Raw genomic sequence first — 10,379 nt, 5'->3', positions numbered from 1 at the left:
TCTCTGAGATACGAAGAAACCCGAAATCAGACTGTGCACTAGCTGTCTCTTCATCTATTTGGGCTGCTGTAACAATACCAAAGACTGAGTGCCTTATACACAACAGAAATTCATTTCTGTTCCTGGGGTTGGGAAGTTGGTCAAGATGCTGGCACAGTTGGTCTCTAGTGAGAGCCCACTTCCTGGTTCGTAGACAGCCTTCACATGGTGGAAGGGAAATGAGGGTGGAACCCTCATGACGTAATCACTTTCCAGAGGCCTTGCCTCCAAATACCCTCACGTTGGGTATTAGGGTTCAACCTAGGAATGAGGCAGGGATGGAGGGCACAAATATTCAGTCTATTAGCGTTGTCACACAACACCCCTTCCATTGTGGACTTGACTGGTAGTAGGTAAGGGCTGGGAAGGAGTGGATCAAACCATGAATTCTGATTCATTGGTTCATCTCTTGATAGAGTTTTTAGGTTCTTTCATCTGAATTCTAGCACTCAAGCTTTCTTAGAGTGTCATTTTCTGTGTGGAATTGCCTATAGTGTGTTTACAGGTCATCAGAGTGAGTGCAGTGTGCCCTATCAGCAGGCAGAGAGAACCCATTTCCCATAAATGGAGCTGCTGCACACAGAATTCTCCAGTAGGTTTATTAAGCAACTACTGCATCTGCAAACAGCAATAGTTCCAAACTGTCTTCAGGTGTGTTAAATCAATTGCTAGGCAGTGCACCAGTGTTCCTGATTGAGTAGACCTAGGGTGAAACCCAAGAATTTGCATCTCTAACAAGTTCCCAGGTGGTGCTGACGCTGCTATCCAAACCCAAACACACACTTGGAGAACCACTGGCTTACCGAAACCTTACCAAAGAAATTTTGTGACCTCATAATAGGATAACAGAGCTAAATAGGGTCTGAGGACTAGAGTGTTTACAAAATCACTGTAGTGTCTTTATCTAGCACTATATACTCAGAGGCTTCACCAACTACCTAACTACTGTCACTTCTTTTTTTTCCCCAGTGCTTTACATTACACACAGGTCTCAGCCTTTAAAATTTGTATTTTGGGGGGCACCTGGGCAGCTCAGTTAAGCGTCAGACTCTTGATTTCAGCTCAGGTCATGATCTCATGGTCCAGGAGTTCGAGCCCCACATTGGGCTCTGTGCTGACAGTGCAGAGCCTGCTTGAGATTCTCTCTCTCTCTCTCTCTCTCTCTCTCTCTCTCTCTCTCTCTCTCAAAAATAAATAAAGAAAACTTTTTTAAAAATTAATATTTTGGAAAAAGAATAAAGAAGACACAAAACTACCTGACAGCTAAGTAACCTTCACAGTTACACAGTTTCTTGTGGTTTACAGAGCAATCCCCCCCTCATATGATTTTATAGGTGGTGGGGAAACTGCCTCAGAACAGTGTGACTGGAACAGCATCACCCATTGACTAGAAATGCTAGTACTAGCACTTAGATCGTTGACATCAGGATTCAGGCTTTCACCCCATCACAGTAAGAAATTGTACAGAGTTAACACAGGCAATCAATTGTATGAGGTGAACCCAGAGGCGCATGTTTCTGAGAGTATCTGGAGAGTCGGCCTTTCAGTCACAAAGGCACTGAAAAGACACAAGTAATGACAAGTAATGCTGCATAACTTGGGGCTGTTTAAAGAGCACTTCCTATGTGTTTTACACACACACACACACCCCCCACCACCAATGAAGCAGTCACCGCACTGCTCCCGATGTGAGAGTTAGAAAGACCTAGAAGCTTGGGCAAGGTATCTAGGGTGTGGCTTGCCATTTTTTTCAGGCTCCAGCCTCAAAAGGGTGGGGGGCACTTTCTCCCCTACCTTGCACTCACCCCATTCTCTGAGACAGCCAGCAGCCAACCCAGTGGATCCAGACACAGAGCCCTTGGATGTGTGCTCCCAAGCCTCTTCCTGAAAGCGTGGGGACCTCCCTGCCCACCTGCCCCACCCTCCCCTCCTTCAGCATGGGAGTGGCCGGGGCCTTAGGTGGGAGTGGCCAGGCAGGCTTTAGGACCATCAGCGTCTAGCAAGTAGCTGGAGGCTCCTATAAGGGGAAGACAGGCAAAGTGGCAAGGTCTGAGCCTACAACCCTCAGTGCAGCAGGCTGAACAAGCCATGGGCTGCTTGAGCTGGCTGCTGCTATGGATTGGAGCCATGCGTAAGTACCTTCTGTCTGTCAAGGAACCACCTGGCTAGAGGCATCTTCCTAGGCTTTGCAAAAGCAGTGAAGGCAGACAGGTCCTGTGGCTCCCACAGAGGCCTGGAACCCTCAAGGCCAACACTTCTGAGTCAGTGCTCCAGGAGTGGGCCCAGAAGCAAGGTGCATACCTCAATCCAAGGTTCCCCATCTCTCAGCTTGGGAATGAGGGACAGGCCCTGGGGTCTCAGCACCGCCTGGGGGTGAGACTACCTAGCTAAGTCAAGGAAAGGGTGGGGGCGGCCCCCGGCAGGAACAATCTCAAGGCAGCCCCCAAGTCATTCACAAAGACTCCCCAGGGGAGAAACTTGCAGAGGTATCAGCCAGCACCCCATGGAGCTTCAGCAACTGCAGTTGGTGGGGGCCTGCTTCCAGTGGTGATAGGAGCATGGCTGCGAGAGGCAAGTGTCTGCATTTGTCTATCTTTATCTTCTGTCTCCCATTTAACATCCTGCCCCCTCTCCCAACCCCGCTGTCTCACTGTCACCTTTCAGGAGCCAGTCTCTGCTCCAGTCACGGTCCCAGGCACCTTTTCCATCATCCTTGCCCCTGTGGCTGCCAGCTCCAAGCCCCCAAGACGGAATATCACCACCCCACCTAGTGGCTTGGAGCCAGCTTCTCCCCTAATTCCCCCAGGTAAGCTCCAAGCTCCTTCCTCCCTTCTCCTCTGCTCACCTTACCAGTCTAGGGCAGGTGCTTATATGACCTTTTCCTCCTTCCCTGCTTCCAGGCACTGAAGGGCCTTGGTTATTCTTCTGCGGGACAGCGGCTGTGGAGGACCCACACAAACTGTGACAAGTGGTACACAGGCAGCAGCCTGGTGGCGACAGTGGGGGTCCGAAAGATTCTGAAAGGCATACATTTGTGGTGGGACAGGGCACTGACAGGTACCTGTAAGTGCAGAGCAGGGAGAGGTGGGTGGTGACCTTCCAGTCTGAGGTTCTAAAGTCAGGGGACCAACGGCCTCATGCACACCACGTTGTCTTAGAGTATTCTACAACCATGTGCGCCCTGGAGACTTTGTCCCTTCTTCCAGCAGAACCGGGGGAGGGTGGCAATAGTCTCCACGGAGTGAGCCAGTATCTAGCAGCCTGTTCCCACCAAATGGATTGCCCCTAACCACCCGCGGCGCCAACGGGTGCCTTGAGCCTCCGCTCATCTCCATTACGCCTGCTAAAGTAAGTGTAAAATCTAATTTTCTGGTGTGTAACCCTGGGTCTCCCCAACCCTTCAAAATCGACTACAGCCTAAGTCCCTGAGATAAATTCTGGAGCCGCTTCTGTTTCCGATCTCTGCCCCAGACGGGTAGCCCGACGACCAAAGATGCAGGGGCTGGGGACTGAGCGCCTGCTCTCCGCAGGACCTCAGCTTACGGAGCCGCGGGGAGCAAAGGCGCCAAGAACCACCCGTGGCGGGCGCAGGGCGTCTTCGTCTCCTCCCTCTTCTCCCTTGGTCGCAGGGAGCCGCTTTACATCCTAGTGGGGCAGCGGGGAGAGGATGCCTGTTCCCGAGTAAGCGGGGCCCGTGGGAAACGGCGGCTCAAGCTCCGCAGGAGTAGGGCTAGGGCCGGGCACTCCGCGGTGTTGAGACAGCCGCACCGCGAAAGGAGCATGGGGCCCCGCTGCATCCGGCGCCCCATGTCCCCAGGGGAGCCGGCAGAGCCAGCGCGTCTGTCTCGGAGAGACTCGGACCGCTGAGGAGCACGCGGCGACGGAGGGGGCCGAAGGGGTCCCGGGGTCGCGGCGCTGGGCGGGAGGCGGCGGGGCGCCACCTACATCTTTCGGGTACGTGTTTGCCTCGGCGCGCTCAGCACCCGCCCTCAGCGCTCCGCGTTGGGGTCCCAAATCTCCTCCTGCGAACGCGCGCACACACGCTCTGCGTCCCGGACTTGGGGTCCCCAGTCCCTGAGCCCTTACTCGGGTGCCAGGTGCACGGGTCCTCCCTCGACGGCTGGAGGGCGCGCCCCTCAACGCGCCGCCGTCCCCATAGCTGCGTGTCGGCGAGCTGGAGCCACTGCTGGTGGCGGCCGGAGGAGGCGGGCGGGCCTACCTGAGCCGCCAGGACCGAGGCTGCCCCTGAGAAACTGGAGAGCCGCTCAGCGACGCCCGGAAGCAGCGGGGGAAGCTGGGCCGTGGGGAGAGGCGGGCGTGCCCCCCATCTTCGCTGCCAGTCATCTTGCTGTCGCCCCGCAGGTGGAGGGGGCGGCTGGACGTCGCGGGCAGGGCCCCCTCTTCGCAGGCCGGCCGTCCACTGCTGGAGGGGGCGGGGGGCGGCCAGGGCTGCGCAGAGGCCTGGGCTACACTTGGCCGGAGGCTTCGGGGGCGGCGGCGGGGCCTGTACTGCGGGGTGGAGGCGGCGGCGGCGGCTACCCCGGCAGGTGCACTCTTGGGGAAGGCAGCTGGGCAGCTCCCAGGGTTAAGTGAAGTGAGAACCTTAGAGTAAGCCCTCTAAAGGACAGGTGGGAAAGGGCTTGAGCCCTGTCCTGGGCCAGAGCAATAAAAGTAATAGCTCTTAGAAAAAAGAGATCAAATAAGTTGCAAGCAGACAGAACTCATACAAGCAGACAGGACTCCCTAGATTTTCATTTAAATCCAGGACTTTTTTCATCACAACAGGTCTCCTGGTTCTACAGCAGCCGCAAGAGCTTAGAGCTGGCTGAGTTAGCAAGCCGAGCAGAGAGGCAGGAAGTCAGGGATAATTTAAATCAGCAGTTCTCAAAGTGTGGTTCCCGAACTAGTAGCATTAGCACCACCTAGGAAGTTACAAATGCGAATTCTCAGCCCCTTTCCAACCTACTGAATCAGATACTCTAGGGAAGACTCCTAGCCATCTGTGTTTTAATCAATCCTCTGGGTGATTTTAATACACTCCAGAGTTTGGAAATCACTGGTGTAAAGAGAGCTTTGGGGTCTGAGCCATACTGTTCATGAGTACTTTATACACATCTCCATTATCACAAAAATGGAACATGTGGTTTGGGCCTCTTCCATTTTATATCTGAGGACATAAAATCAGAGGGTTTTAGGTGGACCAGGAGGTTGCCCCTGCTCAGGTTGTCCCTGAGCAAGGCCTTCAGGTTCCAGCTGATTATGCCCATCCCACCTCCCTGGGCTCCTGGCTCCTGGCTCCCACTTCTGAGCCGGCAGCACCAGTATTGTAATGCTAGTGTAGAGAGGGCCACAGGGGATTCTCGCTAGGGAGACAACAGCTTCCTACTGTTCCCAAGCCAGTTTCCCATCTGTATGCCCCTGCCCCCCTCCCTCCCTCATTTTGTAGCCAAACACTCTAACACTTTCAGTTTCCAGGCCTCGGAGACTGACATCCTCTGGGTTGATGGAGAAGATGGGGTATCCTTCATACACCCCTGCAGCGAACGCTTTCTGCAGCCTCTGGCAGGTATTGGCCCCTACCTCCACCCCCCAGCTTTCAGCTGGGTCTAGCCTTCTTCCTCAATCTCTGAGCCCACTCCCATCTGAGCCACCAACTCTGCTCTGAACCACCTGTTTCTTGGACAGCACGGGAGTTGTCAAGAACTGGGTGGTCAATTGTGATGCCAGTATGAGGCCTTCTGGGGTGCTTGTCAAATATCTCCTACTATGAATTCTTTTTTTTTTTAATGTTTATTTATTTATTTTGAGAGAGAGTGTGAGCAGGGAAAGAGCAGAGAGAGAGAATCCCAAGCAGGCTCCATATTGTCAGCACAGAGCCTGGTGTGCCCCTCCTGCTATGAATTCTTAAACTCAATCCTCAATCCTCCAAGCTCCAGGATCCCAGAAGAGGGAGTATATGGACTTGACAGAGTCCTGCAAGCCCTTCCCCTACCCCTTCAATGCCTCTGGTGTTGCTCATTGTTCAAAGTCCAGAGCTAGAGTTAACCACATAGCTGGAAAAAGTATGTCTGTCCCCCACCTTCACCTTGCAGTATCAGTTGTTTTACTCATAGTCATGGAGAGCCACAGAGAGGTAGAGATCTGACTGCTCCTCAACTGTAGTCATTGCCATTGCCAGTGGCAGGCAGAGCTCTGGTTAGCCAAATGCATGTGCCCAGGGGGTATGGAGCTAGCTGCAGGTAACATTACATGCATGGTACAGGTAAGTCCTGCCTTTGTCCAAGGTCTGGACTCCTGGGGCCACGGGCTGGGAGGAGCAGTAGGCTGCTGGGAAAGATGACTGGTATGTGCCAGGCACCATTCTAGGTGCTGGGCAGGAGGCTGGATATGCATCAGTGCATGCTCTGCCCTCAAGGAGCATGTAGTCTAGTGGTCTAGTTTGGGAGGGGTGATATCTACCTATCCACCTATGTACCTACCTATTTCTCTGTCTAGATCTAGATTTAGATATCTATTAAAGTGACGATTGCCATGGGAGGTTTAAAATGTTTTAGGAGTTCTCAGAAAGGAAAGATTGCTTTTGTCTAGGATAAATAGGGAAAGCATCATGGAGAAGTTAACAGTTTGGCTGAGTCTTGAGGTCTGGGTAAAATTTGGGTAGGGGGACAGAGAAAAGCTTCCCACTGAAGGCATCTCTCTTTCTCCCTAGACCTGCCCACCTCACCAGGCCCTCTGGTTCTGTTGGTGACTGTTGTGACCTCTACATTGAGCCTCCTTATGGTGTGTGGGGTTCTTATTCTGGGTAAGCAACATCCAACAGGTATGGCTACGCACCATGTCACTGAGCTGCGCGGGGTCCCAGGGACAGACGAGGCTGATTTCAAAACCCTTGCTTCTGGGGCACCTGGGTGGCTCAGTTAGTTGAATGTCTGACTTTGGCTCAGGTCATGATCTCACTGTTTATGAGTTCAAGCCCTGCGTTGGGCTCTCTGCTGTCAGCGTGGAACCCCGCTTCAGATCCTCTATGCTCCCTCTCTTTCTGCCCCTCCTCCACTAGCACTCATGTGCCCACTCTCTCAAAACAAAACAAAACAAAACAAAACAAAACAAAAACCCTGCTTCCAGCAGAGCAGTGGTGGACTCCTCTAGGGTTCTAAGAGTAGAAGTAGCTGTGGAGGCCCAGGGAAAACATTTGCCTTAATGGACATCTGGAGAGATGTCCTGGGCAGAAGGGTAGCAAACAGTGTGGGTATCTTCTTGCCATCTTCTTCAGTGAACCATAAGAAGTGGCAGGGCCTGTGGTAGATGAGGCTGCAGGACCCTGAGCTCAAGCTGAGCTACCTTCAAACCTCCACCACCAGGACACCTCAACCGCTACTACTGCCAGGTGGGGTTTAGCCCCGCCCAGCCCTGGCCTCTGCCCCCAGGACTTACAGAGGTTTCCCCAGCCAATGTCACTCTGCTCAGGTGAGTTCTCCCCCTCCTTCTGAGAACCTATGCACTCTGAATCCCTCCCTCCTCCACCCCATTCCCTGCTGTGCTGAATTATGGTTCCCAGAGAGAATCTGGCCTCAACCCCTCTGTGGAGGAGACAGAGGCCAGAGAATTTCTAAAAGGCACAGTGACCTGTATAGGTCAGTTGTCATCCCCAGTCCTGGGATAGTAGGGACCCCATGATTTCTTTGGAGCAAGTATCTGCAAGGACATAAGGAAAACCTCATCACAGACTCCCACCCTCACTCACCCTAAGCCCATACCTGCTCTCTCTTCTCCCCTAACTCTGTGCCAGTCAGCATTGCCTCTGCAGGGCTTGTACTTGGGGAGATGCCATGATGCAGAAAAGCCTCAGAGTCCTCAGATAGGGCCACCTGGGTGTATAGGGAGTGGCAAGAGAGGTAAAGGAGGCACTAGACCCTCCAGGACCCTTCCCCAGGCCCAGCCACCCTCTCCCTTCCAACCTGTCTTCCTGCAGAGCACTGCGCCATGGCGCCTTGGGAGAAGTCTATTGAAGGACTGGTAATTGGCCTTCCTGGGGACCCCAACCCCCTGCAGGTGGCTGTCAAGGTGAGAGGGGTGGAACTCCTGGCTCAGGGTAGAGCAGGGCTCCATGGGGGGAGGAACAGTTGCTAAAGCTAGGATCAACTGGCCTCCTGAAATGTCTCAGGAGCCCTTTTCCTCCCCAGACCCTGCCAGAACTCTGCTCTAGTCAGGATGAGCTGGATTTCTCACCGCATCAGGTGCACCTGGGCCCAGGGGCAGGGGTGGAAGGTGGGCACTGAACTGCCTGCTGAGACAGCTTCTCTTCACCCTGGAGCTGAGAGGTAGCAGTTCTAGGGATACAGAGCCTGTCTCCACTTTTGTGGAGCCTAGAGCCTGGTTTCCTTCCCTGTCAGTGACTGGGGTATGGGCACCTCCCACACAGCACATTCAGCCATCAGAACATTGTGCACTGCGTGGGGCTCAGACTCTGGACTGCCCCTCGTCTAATTCTGCTGGAGTTGAGGTCTGGAGGGGACATGAACAGTTTCCTGAGGAACAACCGGCCACACTTGGTAAGACCCTTCTCCCAGCCCTCTTGGCCCATCTAAAGACCCTGTCCATGTGTCCCAAAACAAGCATGGACTAACACACCCTCTGCCCTACCCAGGGCCAGCCATCACCTCTGGCCATGTGGGACCTGCTCCAGCTGGCTCAGGACATAACCCAGGGCTGCCACTACCTGAAGGAAAATCCACAGGTTGGGAGTGATCCTGGCTCAGAGCGGGTAGGGAAGCAGCCCAATCTCTAATCCCCAAGGAATAGCTTTTCCACATAACTTTTATAGAAATAGTTCAGGGTCAGAGCTTCTGAGTTCTGGCAGTGATTTTTTTTTTTTTTTTTTGGCCTGCAGGGACATTGCTGCCAGGAACTGCCTGCTGGGCTGCACTGGACTCAGCCCAGTGGTTGGTACTGGGGACTTCAGGATGGCAAAATATGATATTACAGGTGTGGGGTCTGGGGACTCCGGGAAGGCTGCTGCTGCTTCAAGAGATTTACCAGCACTCTGGTGGCATTTGAGCAGTGTCTCACTCCCCTCCTCCCTCCTGTAGAACCAGTTATTAGGGGTGGGGGTGGGGGGGTAGGCTCTGCTGCCAGTCAAGTAGATGCCTGAAGAGGCCTTTCTGGAGGGCATTCATTTTCATATCCAAGACAGACTCCTGGTGATAACATGCCTGCCCCCTTCCCTGGCCTTGGGCCACCTTACATGAGGGAAAGGGAAGGCTGTGTCTGATGGGCTTCATTGAGCTTCCCCCACTCATGCTGCAGGTCTTTCGGGGTCCTGTTCTGGGAAATCTTCTTATTAGGCTACATGCCGTACCCTGGGTGCACCAACCAGGACATACTGTACTTTGTCACTGGAGGGGGACAGATGGGCCCTCCCAGGGGCTGCCCAGGCCTGTGTGAGTATGGAGTGTTGTCCAGGGACGGAGGTCCTTCATAGCCATGGGTGGGCACAAAATCCTATCTTTCTCCCAGGTACTGTACCATGACACGGTGTTGGCGGCACCAACCTCAGCTGTGCCCCTGTTTTGCCAGCATCTTGGAGCATCTTCAGTACTGTATTCAGGTGTGCCCCCTCACCTGCCTTGACCATCTTGATCTCGAGAGTCAGGAAGGAAGCCATAAAACAAAGCTGCTCCCCTGCCCTTCTATTACAGGACCCGGATGTGCTGAATTTATTCCTGCCAATGGAGCTACTGCCCACTCTGGATGAGGAAAAGGCTTCTGGGCTGGGGAGCAGGTCTTTGGAGGGCCTAAGATTCCCCACGGGCCCAGGAACTGAATCTGGAGAGCTTAAAGAGCTGGATAGGGGGCCTCCTTGGCCCCTGACTGCCCTCTAGTCCCAAGACCCCAAATCCAGGACCTCCAACCTCGGAAACTTTGGAATCCCCCCTATGACTCTTGGGCCCCAAGGGGCCCTGAAGGTGAGGACTCAGGCAGTGCAATGGTTCCTCCCTGCACTCTTCCTCAGGCTTCTAGGTAGCTTGTTATTCCAGTAGCCTCTGTCCCCTGCAGTCTGTACTGCGTGTCTGGGCCTGTCTCAGAGCTGGCCAGGCACCAGTGGACTCCCCATCCTGGAAACCAGCCCAGGCTTCCTGGAGAAGAGCTTGGACACTCCCAGCCTTTGATCTTTGGGACCAGAGGTTGAAATCGCCTCCCTCAGGAAGCCTTCTCTGGATCACCCTTCCCTCCCCCACCCATAAGTGTCTTTCGTCTGGGCAGCCCTCAACCCTACAAATGCCTCTAATAAAGAGTTCTTCTCATACCCTCCAGTGATCTGCCTAGACATGAAGGATGCT

The 10,379-nt window shown here is 53.9% G+C and overlaps 1 protein-coding gene across 1 annotated transcript; it reads left to right on the top strand.

Moving 5' to 3' along the window:
• Positions 1–2,659: 2,659 nt before the first annotated feature.
• On the top strand, positions 2,660–10,345 carry LTK (leukocyte receptor tyrosine kinase; the record flags this gene model as incomplete). The annotated part of the gene is given in 24 exon segments (XM_040493372.1): positions 2,660–2,786; positions 2,789–2,845; positions 3,554–3,720; positions 3,857–3,968; positions 3,971–3,993; positions 4,199–4,260; positions 4,262–4,358; positions 5,515–5,605; positions 6,153–6,305; positions 6,749–6,841; positions 7,313–7,413; positions 7,415–7,506; positions 8,012–8,045; positions 8,047–8,103; positions 8,223–8,276; positions 8,433–8,591; positions 8,687–8,814; positions 8,930–8,981; positions 9,162–9,212; positions 9,214–9,239; positions 9,346–9,477; positions 9,556–9,646; positions 9,738–9,839; positions 9,841–10,345. Coding segments are annotated over 24 exon segments (2,130 nt in total), but the record flags the coding sequence as incomplete, so codon positions are not given.
• Positions 10,346–10,379: the final 34 nt, after the last annotated feature.

The sequence above is a fragment of the Herpailurus yagouaroundi genome, unplaced genomic scaffold (genome assembly GCF_014898765.1).
Source record: "Herpailurus yagouaroundi ecotype Mexico unplaced genomic scaffold, PumYag 184, whole genome shotgun sequence".
Lineage (NCBI taxonomy): Eukaryota > Metazoa > Chordata > Mammalia > Carnivora > Felidae > Herpailurus > Herpailurus yagouaroundi.
This window is presented reverse-complemented; position numbering and strand designations above follow the sequence as displayed.